The sequence below is a fragment of the Phyllopteryx taeniolatus genome, chromosome 17, assembly GCF_024500385.1.
Source record: "Phyllopteryx taeniolatus isolate TA_2022b chromosome 17, UOR_Ptae_1.2, whole genome shotgun sequence".
NCBI lineage: Eukaryota > Metazoa > Chordata > Actinopteri > Syngnathiformes > Syngnathidae > Phyllopteryx > Phyllopteryx taeniolatus.
In genome coordinates this window covers 17,511,814-17,531,263 of record NC_084518.1, presented here as the reverse complement: position 1 = coordinate 17,531,263, position 19,450 = coordinate 17,511,814, and the positions used below count along the sequence as shown (strand labels likewise).

The window sequence follows — 19,450 nt, the reverse complement described above, 5'->3', positions numbered from 1 at the left end:
GCCAAAAGACGGAGCACCGCCCTTCGTTGAGGAATTGCATATTTTTAAATGCGATTACCGCGGACTGAATATTTAATGGCACCCCATATTGTAAATAACCGCCTGAGGTTGATTCGTCCAGATGATGCGATTACATACCTGCGTAATTTTGTTTCATTTGGGGATAATTAATCACGGCCCTCTTTCATTTGACGCAAATGACAACGGGTAGGCTTTAAATCGTAACACTGGAATTTCATTGTGGCTTTTAAGGTAGAGAAAACTGTGACCAGTGTAATGTAAACAAACAAAATGTTACTGTATTACCGTGGGGTTTTATTAATTGACACAAATGCATAGTGGGAAAGGACTTGTCCGTATTTGTACAAACACATTTTCGGACTAATATTAAACAATGTTAGCTGTATATTATAATTCACGTCAAGTGACGCTGTCGTTTAAAACCAAATAAATTTGGCTACGATGGAGACACGCGGGGAGTCAACAAGAAACGACAACAAACAAGTAGTGAAGCTTCCCAAGACATCAAAACGGATGCACACAACATTGCGGAGTGACCACATGTCAGAAATACGTCATCTTCACATGACGTAACATCTTTAAAATACATGACGTTAGAAAAGAAAAAAAAGAAATTTTTCAGTCGTCGAGAGTTGCAATCGGATTGTGGGATCGCAACTGAAAATGGGCTTAACTTACACAGTTAATTTCTTTTTCCACTTGTGTGGCAGTTAAAAATGTCAAAAGGGGAATGTCATTTTTGTATGAAACAACAAAGTAAATATTTTGCGGAGGAGTGAAGCGCTCCTGCTCTGGAGGAAGTCGTAGCATCTCCAGAAGACTCAAATCACACCCCAACAAGTCGCTAAATTTGTTGCTCGTTTTTTTTTTTTTTTTATTTATTTAAAGGAATTGTTATAGTCACTAAATAAAATGTCAATACTTAGCAGCCACTCGCTTATTCGCAAGTCCCCCAGCTTCGCCCCGGTCGGGTTGCGACTGAGTCGGCGGCGTGTGTACGGAATAATTCAATTTTGTGAGTAGGGACACACAAGTATACTGTAAGAGCATTGTTTGCAATTGCCATTACTTTCTGCGCCAGAATGCGTTGTTAGAGATTTACGTGATGTTAATTACCATCTATCAATCGCTAAGTCGCTTGCATTACCGGAAGTGGTGCAAATTGTCTTTCAGAATAAGAGCATAATACAAGAAATGCTGTTACCAGAGTTCTTTATCACTTGTAAATGTACCAATTTATTTATTGATATTATTGATCTTTGCGTTTAGTTATCAATCTGTAGAAAGCTTTTATGAAGGCTATTATGAATATTTTCGACACGGTGTTGCATCTTGGTGTTGTTCTTTTGCAAACATTTCATATCCTGACTTCTACAATAAGATACAGTTCAAACTGTGTGCCCTTTTAAGAGTTCATCCCGTGTTGCTTCTCCACTGACATTTGAGTATTTTTCCCAGAAAAAAGGCCAGTAAATATTTGACCCGTGGCGCTGAAGAGGGTCAAAGACGTCAACCGCTGGCCGCTCGTGTCAAAAAGTCACAGCGTGCCAAAACAAAATGAAAGTTGTCAGGCGGTGGCCAGTCGGGGAGGTGGCGGGGGCTCGCCCACTGCTCCGACTTAATATGATTTCGCCACGCCATGTTCCGTAACAGCTGTATGTCGGGCACACAGATGGTCGCCATGACAGCGAGGAAGATACTCGTTAGGAAATTAACGCTGCCGTATTAGCGGCCTCAAACTGTTTTTGGCATGTCATCATCTCGGCTGCTTGCTTTTTGACGAGGGGGAAGCGAGTTTGCTTTGCGCATAAATGGCTGCTGCGAAGGATTGAAGCATAAAAGAGTTGCCGGAAATAGAAAAAAAAAACGCTAATCCTCATGTCAGTCTGTCATTTTCATTTCATTACCACTTTACATTTGTATTTATTTATTGTCAAGCATCCGCTCACACCTCGTCTTAATTGTACGTATTGTTAGACGGGTTCACGTCCCCTGTCATGTGTTTACAAGCTATTAAATCCTGCGTGACATTTTAAAGGAAGCGCATAATGGAATAATAGTCTCTTTTGTTTGTGTTGTTGCTACTGCCGTGACCAATCTGCGCCATTGTGGCTCTCGCTGTTTAGTCTCTTGGCCGCATCATGTTGTTCTATGCTGATGTCGACGGTTGAGTGCGAATTGTGCCAAACAAAGTGATGCAATTTACCTTGGAGCAGTGATGTCACGCCTGCCAATATTAATTTGGAAAATTGGAACCCAGGCCAGAGCAGCACGGCGGACTAGCGGGTAGCACATCTGCCTCACAGTTAGCCACAAGATGGCGCCGAAGCGATACTTTGATATTAGACATGGTTTTGGCCTGAGCACAAAAACAGCAAATAGAGCAATCCGCAAATGGTGAATATGCGAGGGAACACTGTATTTGTTCACTTGTCTGTGCCAGCAATTCATAGTGACAGGCAGAACAATGAAATGCTCTTCCTCTAGATTTCAGAAGGGACAACTAAGACACTGTTATGACGAACTAAGTTTGTTATGAATGAAAATGTCGTATGTTTTTCATTTATAGCTCTAACACAACTTCTTTGCCACTTTCTTGTATGATTTCCAGATAAAACCGTTCAAATTCCAGCTAATACCCACTCGATAAATTATGATTCACCAAAACTTAGTCACAGTATGAATCCATGTATCATTTGCTCTGTCCATTTTCAATGGTCAATCAAAAAGCAAAAACACATAAATGCCAGATTTTTCATATTTCAATTTTAGTCTCAGATCAAAAACCCAGATGTTTGGTGATGAGCATTCGTAACAATACGTTAGCTTGTTAGTCAGTCAGTCTGGACCACGCCGACAATCCACCAAATGAGCCATCAGCAATATCATATCCGTTTTTGTAATTAGCTTCATACATAACATCTGAAAAGGAAAGGTGTTTTCCACTTCGTATTTTGGAGCTGAGCCTAATATTTATTTATTAGATAAGAAATAACAAAATCATCAATCACTTTTTGAGTTTTGATTTTGATTTGCCAATTGAAAGTGGAAAGACGGAATGGTATGGATCATTAACGGATTGACTGTTTCACCCCACGTTGCTCATGTGGCCTGTCGTCCGCAACCCAACTGTCCCGCTTTACAACACGAACGCTGCGTCTCCCCTCGAACTGAAGAACTGCCGAAAACTCGGCTCGGCGAAGTCCCCGCCGACTAGCATTTCCCTTTGAGCCTGCCGACAGTCGAAGGTTACATACAGATGAGCTGGAGCGGGCCCCGGCGAGTCCTCACCAAGAGGCCCTTTGAAGAGCTCGGCCTGTACAAGGATCTTGACCTTTTCCTCGGCTGCCTCGAGCTGTCAGTCAGCGCATCGAGCCGCTGTTCTCCGCTGGCTTTGGTTTTTTTGATGTGGGAATGGCAACTGCAGATCTTCCATGCTTCACATGTATTTGGAATAACCTGCTCGCAGGTATCCAGGTGGATTCCCATGTTCATCCATCCATTTATTAGCTTGACCAATTACCTCTGTACACTCACCGGGGGGCACACGGTAATGAGAACCGTATCAAAAATTCTGTCTTTGCAAAAAATAAGTAGAGCGTAGACCTCCCCTGTGGTCATGCAATCCTAATTGGGATCGGCACCAAATTGCACACCTTCATCGATAGACACCTTCCGGATGTGCCCGTTATTCATACCTCCGAATCCAATAACTAGCAAACAAAGGAATTAAAACATACCGACTTGAGGTCAGGTATTTTAAAACAGAGCATAATGAGCTTTCCAATGGTAAGATTTTTGGAGCCCAGGTATTATTATTCCAGCAAATAAAGCTTCATTTAGATAAAGTTAGTGCTTTACCGCCATCTTGTCGGATCTTGGTGCCGGGAAAATATGTTGGAGTCAGTTGAGGAGCTTCCATCCATCCATCCATTTTCTGAGCCGCTTCTCCTCACTAGGGTCGCGGGCGTGCCGGAGCCTATCCCAGCTGTCATCGGGCAGGAGGCGGGGTACACCCAGAACTGGTTGCCAGCCAATCGCACTCACATTCACACCTACGGACAATTTAGAGTCTCCAATAATGCATGTTTTTGGGATGTGGGAGGAAACCGGAGTCCCCGGAGAAAACCCACGCAGGCACTGGGAGAACATGCTAACTCCACACAGGCGGGACCGGGGATTGATCCCCGCTCCTCAGAACTCTGGGGCTGAGGCTCTAACCAGTCGTCCACCGTGCCGCCCAGTTGAGGAGCTTCATTTAGAAAAAAAGAAGTGCTTTGCCGCCAATTTGTGGCATCTTGGTCCCAGGAAAATATGTTGAAGTCAGTTGAGGAGCTTTATTTAGACAAAAGTCGTGCTTTGCCCCCATTTTGTGGCATCTGGGTGCCAAGAAACCATGTTGAAGTGAGTTAAGGCGCTTCAGTGAGACTAAAGTACCGGTAGTACTTTGCCAGTATCTTGTGGTATCTTGGTTCCAAAGAACTATGTTTAAGTGAGTTGACAAGTTTCATTTGGACAAAAGTAGTGCTTTGCTGCCATCCTGTGGCCTCTTTGTGGCAAGGAACTATGTTGACGTGAATTGAGGAGCTTCATTTACACCAAAGTAGTGCTTTACCACCATCGTGTGACATCTATTGGCTATTTAAGCCTTTTTGGTGAGGGAACACCCTGCCTCTGCGAATGAATGTTTTTATTTTTCTTTACAGGCGCTCATTGGGGTATTTTAAAGAAAAGCTAATAGTGATGAAGACACCTGGGAACTGTTTTAAATTGTTAAAAGAAAAAAAATGTATAACAATGTTAGGTCAGCCAATCTAAGCCTCTTTATAACGATCAAAAGAATACCAATGTTCTCTTGATTACTTACGCTGTGGATTCAAACAAACTGTAAAGGTTGGAGTCATTTGCCACCATTCAACGATCAGTCGTTTGATTTCTCAGCGCCGGATTCCGGATTCTCCAGTGGCTTAATTCCACAAGCGGTTTTTCGCCTCCGAGATGAAAGCCGTGACACAGAACCCATGCCTTGAAGAGCTCGGTCCCAACAGTGTTCCCGTGGCTTGATCAATAAATGAGAGCGGACATGTTTCATGCAAATTCAAGAGCTGAAATTCTAATTAACCACAATGTATACTAGTGGGATGCTAAACTATACAGTTGGGGATTTTATTCTTCCAATTTCCCAGGAATCAAGTTTTAGATGTTTTTTTTTTTTAATCAAATTATCACACAGGAAAGGTTGTGATTATACATGAGTACCAGGAAACAAGTAATTCTACATCTACATCAGTTCAGGATAAACGACGCCCATACATTTTGTACACATTTGCCTCACACACGATAATGGTTTGAACCTTTGAAGCGTTTTAATCCCATTAATTTACTGCTGAGCTCCAATTTTGAAAAGTTTTGGTGCGACGTTGGACTTTTGTGTGTTAAGTAGATGCCCGTCATTGTCTTGTTGATTGTTTACCCACTCTTTATTTCTGGTGGGAGGCACGTTGTTATGCTTCTTTAATTAAATGAATGCCATTCACTGAAAGCGAAATTTTCCCCACAAAATTCCGGCTCTTAAGTGGAATAAAAGTAGAAGACCAAATGTGTTGATTTTAATTGTTTTGGCGTTTATTTTGTTTGTCTGGGCTACATTTGCCAACATCAAAAGTGCGGACAAGCCAATCATAAGCTATAAATTACATGTTTTTTTTTGTTTGTTTGTTTGTTTGTTTGTTTCAATAATTCCCTGAGACACAAACACTCTTTTGTACTTCTGGAACAGTGTGTTCCTGACACATTATGCACTAATATGATATTGACGTCACTGCAGCGCCTAATCAGCGCAGACCAAACAATACTTAATACCAACATATAATGTCATGTTTAATGCGGGAGAATATTAAAGGAGGTATGTTGCAGGTTTGTTAATGATAAAACGCGTGGAACCGGTTCGATTTATACATTTTTAGGTATCACATCTGTCGATGTCGTCTTTCCAAACACGGCTTTTTGTTTGCTTTGCATTTTCCCAGACCGACCATTTGTGTGACGTAGTGCAAACAAGCTCCGCCGGTACTTTACATACAGCACTGTGTCATTAGAAACGCTTGTTATCTCTGTAAAATGTAAAGTAAATGAGTCATTATCTATGAGCTTGCAACAGATGTTTTGGGAGGGTGTTAGCAGGTAAAATACATGCTGTATAGGGTTTAAGTCTGGTGATTGACTTGGCAAAGTTTCTTTCCCCAGGTGAACGCATGAAAATCTTCTTCGTTGTGTACCTAATCCGAATGTAAATACCTTGAAATGAGAGCTGAATGTTGTCTCATCTTCATCTTTGATGGCAAACCCAAATGGTGTGTGTATAGTGAACAAAAAAACAAAACAAAAAGAATTGACCACAGTGTTTCAATACATTTGGAGCGGAAGTATAGCTCTCCTGTGGCAATTGACAGGATTGAGCAAGACTCAAATGACTTTGCAAAAAATTAATACGCCCCTACATGCATCCATTTTCTTTTGGGCCTCTGATGCCTGAAATTGAGCCACGTAAATTGTGTTCAGCCATTCTCGCACGATGTCGGTAATTCATGCCGCATAACCAACGTTTTTAACGGCCCAAACAGACTTGAGTGTAAGGCAGTCGTCATGAATGGGGCAAAATTGAAGAGTCTCTTGCAGCAAACAACCTGATTGTGCCTATACCACACACATATTGTCCACAGAAAGTCAATTGTACGGTTGCATCTCCTGTTTTCACCATTTTGACCTGAACCTTGACGCAGTCTCAACTGTGTCCTCCATGAATTTCTTACTTTCTCAGCACCTTTTTGGTGGCTAAGGTATTTTTCTCAAGGTGCAATCCGCCAAGTATGTTTTCATTGAATAGGCTTTGCAATTCAGTCCACGGATGGAAGGATTTTCACAGCCGGTGCCCAATTCCGATTTCATGCCTATATGTATTTTCCCCTACATCCGTCGCAGTTACCTTTTTATCCATATTTGATAAAGGCCTGATATCCAATTCCATGTGGGTTTTTTTCCCCCCTCTTCTTTGCTATAAACCTTGTCCAGATTAGAACACACGCAAAAAAAAAATGTCACCTAAAGTAGTGGAAACCAACCTCAAAGATATCCTAAGTCTGCCAGAAACAACCCCTAAGAACATTGTTTGTTTAGCAGAATACATTTTCCATTGGACACTCCACAAATCTTTGTCATGCTTTTAAACACTGACGTTTTCTTGTTACCTCACGCCGATTGCATTTTGCCTTATCTTGGCGCTGTGTCTCGTGTCCAGTGGTGAGCCAGAACCTGGTGACGGACAACGTGTCGGTGGTGGAGGGCGAGATGGCCATCATCAGTTGTCGGGTGAAGGACAACGACGACTCGGTCATCCAGCTGCTCAACCCCAACAGACAGACCATTTACTTCAGAGACATGAGGCGTAAGTGACACTATAGCACTTGAGGAGATTTTGTATGTGTGTGGTTTTTGTTTGTTTGTTTGTTTGTGTTGGCTGACAGACCGCTGACAAACGTTTCTGAACTTTTCTCATCTAAAGCTGTCACTGCAGTGGCCAATTTAGATTTTTAATTACACTGCAAAACACAGTTTGCTGACTGAGTTCGGCGCGAAACCAAACAAACTTCAGGCATCTGATTAGACTCTTGTTGTGTTTGCTTCCCCATTAGGTATTCTGATTAGGATTCACTGTATGCTCTCATTAACGATATGGACAGAAAAATATTAGGACATGTGGCCATTACAACAACGACAAAGGAGCGTTAAAAACTCCCCACTCTTCAGAGAAGACTTTCTGCTGATTGTAGTGTGTCTGGAACAGAATAAACCCACAAAGTTGGAAGCATAGAAGTGAACAAAATATCTAGATAAGATTGACAAATTAAGATTTACGCAGTACTACATACAATGCCTAGCCTACCCAAATGCATGGAACACAGTGTCACAATTTTATTTGTATCATGTTCAAATGTTGTATAATATTTGAGATCTTAACGTGAGCCTATAACTGGGTGGGACTTGAAAAGTCTGACCTTGTGGTGTTATTTGTTTTAGTTTGGTGAGTCATCAAACTTTGCCGCCATGCTCCGCCCTCACGCAATGACGAAAACTAAACGTTTTGGCAATTTAGCGATCCCAATATAACTAGTATGTGTGGTCCAAATATCATTCCAAGTGGACAAAATTACTTTTTCCTTTAAAAACCTCTTGAAATAGCCAAAATGACCCTTAAATGGCTGTGTCCGGTGTCTTTTCAGTCATGGGTTTTTGAGACTTTTTTGTGGGTCTACTGATAGACATGCCTACCAAAATTCATGGTGCTCAGGCAAATTTGCTTCAGGGGCTGAATTTTCCCAAAATTCCAGTGGGCGCTACCGAGCCGGTTTTTAGTGGACATGCCGGCAACATCTACCAAACTTAAATTTTCACCAGGATGACGACGCCTGCCAACTTTGGTATTTGATTATGGGAAAGCCCTCAAAAACGCGATTTCTGGACTTCTACAACCATGCATTTCTAGTCAAAAGGTTTTTCTCAAGATATACAGCACAGAGTAATGGGTGGTTTTAAAAACGTTAATTTACGAGCCCGAGGTGAGTGACAAGGCCAACAAATGAACAGCAATACATAGTCTGAGCTTGAAGTACTGCAGAGAAAGCCGTTAAGTTGTAGTCACGTTAATTAATATGCTCTCGTGTTACTTTCACTTCCAGGGAGCTGCATTAAATTTGACCCACGTCTGCAGCGGGATTAACGCCGGAATGAGGTTAATGCAATCCACCAAACAAGTTTTGTGCAGCGGGCGGCGATGTCAGTCGTAATAGAAGCGGCTCATATCCCTAAACATTTAACGACCTGTTCTGTTTATTCTTATCCCACCCAATTATGGTGTCACCGCTCTTATTAGCGCTGATCAGCTCGACACGCAGGTCCTGCTAGCCTTTGCTTTGCTTTAATTGATTCTTTTTTTTTTTCTTCTTCTCTTTGCAGTTAACCCCAGCAGCGTTATGAGGATAAAGTGGTTCTCGTACAGACTAGCTATATTTTTAATCGAAATAATAGGCTTTTGTGCTCTGTGAATTGGTAATTGTGAGGTGCATCACAGTCAAGTGAAAATATTGCACTCCAAATTAAAACCAACAGGATTATCTCGAGAGAAAAAAATTAAAATAAAAATACGTGGTCACATTAATGATGGAAAAACCTTTTTTTTTGTGTATCACAAAAGCCTGGCATTTTAACAGGAGTGTGTAATTTTCTTATGTCCACTATAGTTATGAATGTAATAACAAGCGCACTGTTTAAACTCTTGCTGTCCGACTCAATAGTACATGAAGTTCATTTAAGGTCTTCAGCCAATTTACTGTGTTTAGAAGAAAACACATTACCAATCTAAGGGAAACTAGGGAAAGAATGTGTAATTACATAGTAATAATATAAAGTAAAACTTAAATAGCCTAAATATGTTGCACTAATATTTTAGCTAGCATATTCCTCATATCGGTGTCTTACTCAATGATTTCAGAACTGTAGTAGTTGTAGTAATACAAAATGTCCTATAATAACATAGTAATAACATGTACTACCATTAATCCCACTGATAAAACAATTACAGGTCAAACCTATGGTACTTGAGAGCTAGTTAAATTTACTGGCCAACCTAAATGTGGTTACAGTGTAAGTTTAAGGCAACCAGGTAATAGTGATAGCATCGTAAAAGTATGGGTGTAACGGCAAATGTGTTCGAATTTTTTATATTTTGGTACGATACAGAGATGTACTGAGTTACCGCAGAGAACATATTAGGTACAGGAAGTGTAACTGCCTCTAACTCTATCCACACACCGTAAACAAACATAGTGAGGCTCAGCCTCTGCCTAGCGGATGTCAAATAGACATCACACAAATATGAATATCATTTCTCCATGGGATAAAAACGAAACTTCCAGCAGCATTTTGAACAGGCTCTTCAGAAGGAGCCAAAGCAATAACAAATGCTGTGTTTTTATTGCCACAATAATTCAGACTATTCAAAGTGTTACTGCTTGTGCTGTGACGTTGCACTTTTCCTAAGTAGAAATGTGGGTGTATTTTCTAGTACAAATCTGTAAGATGACTTGTTTTCTTGATTCCATTTGGCTACTATAGCCTGAAGCCTTTTTTTTTTTTTTTTTTTTTTTTTTTAGACACACTGATTGAGTTTCACTTCCATTAATGAGAAGTGAGACATTTTTCAATGTATCCTGGCAAAGAATCTCTCCTCCTTAGCAAAGTAAACACAAACAAGTACACACTTTTTTCCCCCACTGTGATGGATGGCGAAAGCGACCTTAAAAATTTTATTTTTTTTTAAATCCTTATTTCAAACCTGAAGTTGCAGTAGTAAAACTATTAATAACATAGTAATGACATGTAATACCTCTAAGCACACTGTTAAAACACCCTAACCCGAGATACCAGCAAAAATTCATTGGCAACTTAATTTTGGTTTCATTCAACATTACAGTGTAATTCAAGGCAAATGTGGAAACAATGATAAACTTGTAATAATACCTGAATGACCGATGTGTTGTAAATATGTTGCACCTTAATTTTAGTTTGCATTTTTTATACATTTTTCCTGAATGAGTTACAGTAGTAGTAAAAGAAGCTCTCCTGTAGTAATAACATGTATTACCACTAAGCACACTGTTAAAACCGACTACAGCATTACTGGCCCACTTAAATTTGGCTACATTAAAACAATACATTGCAATGTGAGACACACCTGGGATTAGTACTAACATAGTAATAGTACTTGAATGACTTTAATACATAGTGATAATGTTAGACACATTTTTGTTAGCGTATTTTTTACATTGTTCCCCAGTGGATTTGAAACTGTAGTAAGAGTAGTAGAAGAAGCAATAGTAGTCATATAAACTGTCTATTAATTACACAGTAATGACATGTATTTCCACTAAGAACACTGTTAAAACGAGTACAGTTTAAGCCAACAGTCCACGAGAGCGCAATAAATTCACAAATTGTTACATTGAAACAATACATTACATTAACGTTTAATTTCTAGTACAAATCACTTGTTTTCGCAATTCAGTTTGGCGATTATAGCCTGAAGCTTTGCATTTCCTTATTTTAGATACATTCATTTAATTTTACTGTCATTCACATGAGAATGAAATGACTTTTGAATGTACTTAAACAAACAAGCTATGCTTCTTAGCATCAAGAACACAAACCGTACTTTCTCCACTGTTTGGGATGTCAAGAGCCACCTTAAAAAAGACAGAAAACAACATTGAATGCTTGCTCGGAGCTTGGTGGTAAGAAGGTAATTAGCCCCGCCCCGCCCTCGCTCGCCCTCTCTTGACAGCCCATAATAAAACTCTGATGCGCTGCTCTCAAAAAGTAGTGGCAGCCACTAATCACAATTGATTGCGGCCACTTAGAGTCCTCTCGGCCTCAGACCCGAGCAAACGCTCGCCGACTGAAATGCGGTGTGATGCGACGCTCCAGGAGAATACAAGTTTGATGTCGGCCCTCAACGGAAAGAGGTGTATCGATCCAAATGACCCCATATATTTTAATACGAGTTATTTTCACCTCTGGTCGTCTATGATTTGACCGTTACTGTCAGCCACATTTCAGCGCGCGAGATGATAACTGACCTATTTTGAGAGCTGGCGTGACAGCTCTGCCACCTTTTGCCATGATTAAGTGCGTTTGCGGGAAATGAGAGCACTCCGTCATCCACTCCTGTACGGGCAATCAATTTCCTATTTACAATTGTGCCGATGTGAGATGGAGGCGGATGCGGGGAAATGGGCTCATTTCTGTTCGGAATACGGAATATTCATATGTAGGTGATGTCGTTTGATGCTTTTAAAGCTGTAAAAGGATAACCATGCAAAATGCTATCAAAGCTTTGAAAAGTAGGAGTAGATTGCCCGATGGATGACTTATGATGGACGACTTGATGGCTGATAGTTGATGATGATGAACGGTGGGTGGATGGCTTGATGGATTATCGATGATTTGGCTAACTGAGTAGTTTGAGCATAATGGTTGCGTGGAATAATGAGTGCGGGACGGATGGATGACCATGATGGATGAAAGAATAGTTGTTGGTGAGGATGAAGATTGGATGGTGGGTGGCTAGAAGGGATAAATGGATGGATGGAGAAATTGATGTATGTCTGGGTGATGGCTGGATGGACGGACGACTAGGTAGTGGTAGATAATCGGATTTGATCAAGATTGGTAGGTGGGCAGTGGGTTGTATGGATCGCAGGTGATAGGATAAATGGACGCATGGTTTATCATAATGGATGGATGGCCATGATGGATGAATAGGTAGTTGATGATGATTGGTGGGTTGGTTGATGGATCGGCGATGATTGGATAAATGGGTTAATAGTTTATCGTAATTGGATGTATGGAGTAAAGAATGGATGGATGCATTCTGTTTTAAGTTCCGCTTTCACATGGCATAAATTGCGATATACCGGTGATATTAATAAAATCCAAAAGTACAAATAAGGGAGGCCTTTATTTTTTTATTCGCCTGCCGTTGAGTTAACAAACCGCTGCGCCACTATTTGCAGAAATATTCTATAATTAGTTGGATGGATGGATGGGTATTTTAAGATGACTCTCTATTTTTCCATTAATATCCATATTTGTTTTGCACTGCATCTAATTAATAACTAAATTAACATGCCTTTTTTTTTTTTTTTTTTTTTTTTTTTTTAATCAGCATTTTAATCGTCCTCAACAGAACCAAAGTGATCAAATTGGAGTTTTTAAGAGTTTGGGCAGATGAAACACTCGACGAGGTGTCTGCAGTGTCTTTTCTTAGTAGAAGTGAAGAAGGGAGGAGGGCAAAAAATAGCACGGGAACTAAAGGTCGCCCTAATTTTTTTTCTTTCACTCCCAAATCTGCAAAAAAAGGAGTGATGCAGTGTGCGCTGACACATCCGTAATAGAAATGTCCACCGCGCTGCCTGCCGCTCACCTTTCATGTCACGCCGCGGTGTCCTGCCAACACCGCTGCGGCCGACGTCGCCGTGTCCTTGGATCGCTTTGACTTGTCCTCACAATCCTTACACGTCCTGGCTTCAAGTGTCAATCTTGTCCAAATAAGACCGCTTTTATATATCGTAGCACAATGCCTCAGTTGGAAGTGACACATAAGAGGATTAGGAGGTCTTTATGAAATGGATGAAATGTGATGGCAAGAGTTTTTTGATTAAACCTCCTGTTACGTTCATTATGTAAGTTATAAAATAATTACATTTTACCTATAAAGAGTTCCCTTGCTGTAGGTTTACCTATTGCTGATTCAGTGCTTTGCGGAATTTTTTCAAATTAATATTGCACATTTGCTATATTGCAGGATTTTGAGGGTATGCTGCAATTACTTTTTTTGTGGTAAAATAAACACTTCTTACTCCAAAACAATAAAACATTTTTTTTTTTTTTAAATCAAGAAATACAATTCATTAAAATACATTAAAAGAAATGAAATGTACATTGTGCTTTAAAATATGAATAAATAATCAAAATAAATGGGCTATACTTCACAGATTTCACCTATTGCAAGGGTGGTTCCGGAACCTCACCCGCGCAATAAACAAGTGATTAACAAACTCCATTGCTCACCATTTCATTGCAAATACAGTAGTATCTCAATTTCGGGGTGGCCCGACTTCCAAGTTTTTCCAGATATGAGCCGTCGCTCGGTCAATTTTTTTGTCTCGAGCTGCGAGGAAACATTTCCGTTATGAGCGCAAACAACTTCACAACGAGAAGCAGTTTGGCAGAATTCTTCTTCTTCAAAAAAAAAAAAAAAAAGGGCTGCAATATATTTATGTCCACTGCCAGATGAACTTTATTCTAAAACTAAGCATAAAATACTTATTGTGTAATTAACCAAACCACATAACTTTGTCTTATGAAAGTCAGCTAGCTTAATGCTAACACACAATGCAAAACACCATCGACGGGCTAACGAAACTAGCATCAACATTGCCAGAATTATGAAATGATTATGGTATATATCTCCAGAGGAGCTCTGCCCTTGTTGTGAACATTCTCTCAGTTGCATGTGTAAACTGCATCGCCGCAACGTGTGAATCTGGCAACATGTTTAATTGAATTAAAGCATTCAGATTAGAGGCTAATGAATGCTAACAAGGTCTTTGAACGAGGGGCGCTTGTCAAGGCTGCGTAGCAGTCAGGACACTAAAAGTCGTTGTCCCGACGCTCGATTTGTATAAATTGCAGTTTAATCAGTAGTAATTGATTTTAGTGTGTTTGTCACCGAAATGTTGTGACCCTTAAAAATTGGTTCGGTAGTTTTCTGTTTTTTTTTTTTTTATTATTTTATTCAGTCTATATAGCTAGTTTGACTTAACCACCTGAAAATTAGGTAGGCATGTCTACCGTGAGTAGAACCACAAAAAAAAGTATGTCTGGAAAAAAAAACAATGTCTGGAAAGACGCAGGACTTCTGCCATTTTGGTTTGAAGCAGCCATATTAGGGTACATTTTGTGAACCCCAAAAATTGGCTCGCAGCACCTCTTTTTGGGAAAATTCCGCCCCCAAAGTTAGTTCCAATTAACATGAAAACTGATCAAGAGTAGAGCCACAAAAAAAAAAAAAAAAAAGTATTTCAAAAAGAACATGGAAGTCTGTCGTTTTGGTTTGAAGTGGCCATTTTAGGAAAACTAATTGAAAGGTTTGATCCCTAGCCATAAAATAAAAAACTCCACTCGAGCTCGCAGCTTTAATTCATGGTTTCTAAACCCACGTTTCTTTTGACGACACACATCTTTCTTTAGCCGCCACTCAGTGTGTGTGCAATGTTCTCGTTTAATGATGCATCCAATTAATTGTGGTGATTAATATTCCAATATCCTCGTGTTTTGATGTCGTCTGGTGTTTTTTTTTTTATATTTTCACTTTTACCGGGGAACTTTAATCATTTTCATCAGAATCTTTGGTTTTTGTGTGTGTCCACTGGACTTACGAATGAATTGATTGGGGAATTTTGTTGACTCCCGGTTAATCACTCCAACAATAATCAATAGACCTTTTGGAGGTGATCCAGTAGGTTTTTGTTGTTTTTACTCAAAGAATACAGTACAATGTACTTGGGAGTAATTTGGAATTGGGTTGAATTCATTTTTTAGCAGATGCAGTTGGTGACCTGAGCTACAAGTTTAATTAGTTTCGTAGTTCGTATCATAGTTTAATGAGCAGCCAGCCGAAAAGGAAGTTGTGATCGGTGGGTCAGTTAAGGATAACAAATTATTTGAATATATATTACATTTACGAAAAAAAAGGAATAGTTATTTCACAGAGCTGGAGGCACGGCAGAGTCTGCTGAAGTCATTAAGTGAAAAGCATGCGACACCAGCGTATTAAAGCAATGACTGCAGTCAGGCTTATCTGTGCAATTAAGTCAAAGTGAGAGATCGTGCGTATTACAAAAAAATATATATTAAATAACGACAAATCTTCCAATGCAAGGGGATTAATGAAGATTGGTACCTAAAAATGTTCCTATTAAATACTTATTTTACAGTGGCACCTAGACTTGAGTTTAATTTGTTCCGTGATCAAGCTCGTATCTCAATTTACACATATATCTAATTAAGTTTCCCCTTTGAAAAAAATTAAAATGCCATTAAGTCCCCCGCCACCCCCCCAAAAAGAAAATTGACAATATGCTGGCTAAAACATTAGGCACTGTGCATCACAGTGACGGTCTCCGCATTGTAGGGAGTGCAAAGAATCATGGGAAGTTGGCCCAGCAGTTCCTGGTGCTTCCCAGAATTCTTTGTGTTGCTCTTTTTAACTTCATGACTGTAGTTAAAGACAGTCAAGCTTAACGTTGCTCTTTACTTGGATTTGTTCCTGTCCATATTGTTATGAGTCTGTGTATTAGCTTTATGCCACGCTAGGTTTGTATTTGAATTTATTTCATGAAACTCTGACTGTGGCTTGTATGTTAAACAATGCAATCCGGTCATGTTCACTGCATTACAAAGCAGCTTTGGTGATTTATGGCGTGTGTGAGTTGAAATTGCTCAATAAGGTTTATCTGCAAAGTAAAAGAGACCATTTGTTCTTATGTGAGTCTTTGCTGCCACATTATTGTCAAACAATCAATAAAGCTAACTGTATCAGAGATGTGCAGGTGATAACTGCAATACACTGATCAATTTAAAAAATAAAATAATAATCTGCGTTGCTCCAACTACGCAATAAGTGAACTGCGATATAATGGGAGATTACTGTATGTGCTCCCTCCTATGGGTTCCAGTTAAGAGGCGAGCAGAAGCATTTTAAGCCAACTGGAGAAGTTTGAGGTACAACTGGCTGACTCCAAAGTAAGCTATATTACAGTAATTTATCCAATATGTGCTAAAAGCATGGATTACTGTTTCAAAGCACATTGGTGTGTCGTATGCCAAGGTACCAATGCACTACTTTTATTATTCTCAGTGGCTAAACTCTCATTCTGTGCTCTCTCTCTCTCTCACTTCCTCCTCAGCACTAAAAGACGTTCGCTTCCAACTGGTCAACTTCTCCGACAACGAGCTGCGGGTGTCCCTGTCCAACGTGTCGCTGTCGGACGAGGGCCGCTATGTTTGCCAGCTGTACACCGACCCGCCACAGGAGGCCTACGCCGACATCACCGTGCTGGGTAAGACCGCCCACGCCGCACGCTGATATTTGCATACTCGCCGATTGACAGCCAGATTTGGCAGCGTCCGGAGCATCCGGAGAGTTGTTTGTACTCGTACTATTAGGTGCGACTAGCTCTAATACAAGAGTTTAGAATGGGGGAAAAAAAAATCCCTTTGCCAAGATAGTCATGCTCACTTTTGAGAGAGTGAATTTTGCAATATGTTGATAACTGTAGTTGATGTAGAACTGCACTCGATCATACTATGCGTTGTTTTGAATATTTTGGTTAGCTACAGTACAGGGCAGTGTTTCCCAATATTTTGTATTGCAGCCTCCAAAATTAATTTTACTTCCTCAACGGTTTACACACAACAACCCATAATTAAAACAGTTTTTTTCCCCCAATTTTTAACTACATCAAACTAAGCAATCACATGAAGCTCCAAATTGAGCTCAGGCACATCCTGTTTCCGCTGATTGTTCTTGAGATGTTAATTTAGAGTCAATGTGTGGTCAATTCTGTTGATTGGACATGATTTGGAAAGGTACACAACTGTCCACGTATAAAAGGTCCCACAACTGACAGTGAATGACAGAGCACAAACCAAGCATTAAGTCAAAGCATTTGTTATTTGTAGACCTCCAAAGCAGGATTGCTGCAAGGCTCAGATCCATCATCATCATGTATCATCTAACTATGTTGAAGTGAGGGTAGGAGCTAAGTAGGATCAGGCATTTTGTATTTTTTTTTTAAACTTTTTTTCAGTGGGGTCGTTTATTACTCGCAGATTTTCGCTCTTCCCAGCAGGGCTCTATCCCTACCCCACTAGATTACTGAAATAATGCTGAGCTCATCCCGATTTACTCATAAATGTACTTACTCTGTGTGAAAGGTTTAGTGGAATACAAAGCTGATAGACTCAGAGGAAACCGTGACTTATTGTGTTGCATGTATGGCAACCTGTGGAGGCGCAGGTTAATTGCACCTTCTGCCATCTGGCAGATGAGCATTTAATCATTCCGCCTGTCTTTATACAATTCGCTGCTGGCACAAGTAGATGAACAAAGATGCATTATTTGCAGTAAATAAATCATTTGCGAACCCATTTAGTGAATATGCAAGACCAGGTGCTGCTGTTTTGATTAGCAGCCAAGTTCAAATGAGCTCACTCATTGTCTGTTAACAACAGCATATATAAAGTCAGTTTTTAGTTTTTTTTTAACTTACATTTGAAAAAAGTTTTTGAAGTTAGCATCTTTTCCACTGACTGACACGGTTATCTTATCCATATTTGTCTTATCTAATAAAAAGGAAAACATCCGTTCCTAAAATGTGGTTTTGTTTTGTTTTTTTGCCCGGCTCTAGTGCCTCCAGGTAGCCCCATCATCGACGCCCGCGACGAGGTCCTGAGCGAGGGCAACGAGACGGAGATGACCTGCACCGCCATGAGCAGTAAGCCTGCCGCCACCATCAGATGGATGAAGGGCGATAAAGAGCTCCCAGGTTGGTGTGTGTGTGTGTGTGTGTGTGTGTGTGTGTGTGTGTGTCTCGTACTGTTTGCTCAAAGGAAAACGAATGCTTTTTCAAGTTTCATTTTAGATCACAGTTCATCTTGTGTTCGACTGACAATCCAAGGGATTGTTTTTGTTGCAGTGAATGTCATAGCGGTAAAGGGACTTGACGGATCAAAGTGGTTCAGACAGCGAGTGGGCACTTTCCAGCTTATTTTAGATGTCCCCGTGAGTTTGTCAATCATACACGATAAATTTGAAGTATCATTTCTCCTGATATAGTGGTCTGCACTCCAATATAAAGAACAAAAATATAAACATAATGCAGCGGAACCCTGCTATTCACGGGGGATAGCAAACAGCGAAACTGTTTAACCAAAAAGAAAAATTCTTCAATAAGTGGGGATGAATGGCCATTAAACATTTTCAGAGTTGGTATATCCCAAAAAAAGAAAAAAAACAAAAAGAATAAAGAAAAAAAATGCAATTAAACAATTAAAGGCCACTCCAAAATGTGCAGTTTAACTGTATTATCTCGGCAAAGTAGAAGTGTTTGAGACAGATTTGTTGAGAGTATTTCAGAGAAATAGGAAGGTGATTTGAAAAATGCTTTTTTACAAATAATAATTAAGAATGAACCCCCTAATTGTATCTCTCTGGAGTTGGGTCAACAAACACCCATGTACTCCGATTCTGAAAGTACAGCCTCAGATCTTTCTTCTTTGTGCTCTTGTGTTCGATGCCCCGGCGCTGCCCGTTGGCTCGGCGACAGCCGAGCGGGAGCGCGAGAAGTCGGAGTGGCGAGAGCTCGAGGGGGTGCGAGCGGGCGCGGCGCCAGGCGCTTCCCGCCTCGGAGCAGGCAGCTTTGTCAGGACTTTGAAACAAAAAAAGATCATCATCAGAACCTGCTTGGAAAAAGCCCTGAGCGGCTTCCCCTCACCATAACTCTTCACCGCATTAAACCCCGCTATGGTCCGCGTGGATGTTGTCTTATCTATGAATATTGCAACATTGCAAAGGTCACTTCTAGCCTCCAACTAAAACATCCCGCGTTTTGTTTTTTAGGTTTTCCAAATCTCAATCCTGTGATGTATTTTTTTGGTAGTTTTAGAATCGTATCCCGTAGGGACTCGTTGGATTTATTGTAGTCACGGAGGTCGACATGTTTGAACATTCAAGGATTCTAGGACTTTAATT

General features: G+C 40.4%; 1 protein-coding gene across 5 annotated transcripts in view; it reads left to right on the top strand.

Moving 5' to 3' along the window:
* cadm1a (cell adhesion molecule 1a) overlaps positions 1–19,450 on the top strand; it is a 291,106-nt gene that overhangs the window by 222,531 nt on the left and 49,125 nt on the right. For all 5 annotated transcript variants that reach the window (XM_061752060.1, XM_061752059.1, XM_061752058.1 and 2 more), the window contains exons 3-5: positions 7,319–7,465; positions 16,605–16,757; positions 18,108–18,245. In XM_061752060.1, coding sequence (XP_061608044.1) covers positions 7,319–7,465; positions 16,605–16,757; positions 18,108–18,245 — 438 coding nt within the window. The remainder of the gene's footprint in view (positions 1–7,318; positions 7,466–16,604; positions 16,758–18,107; positions 18,246–19,450) is intronic.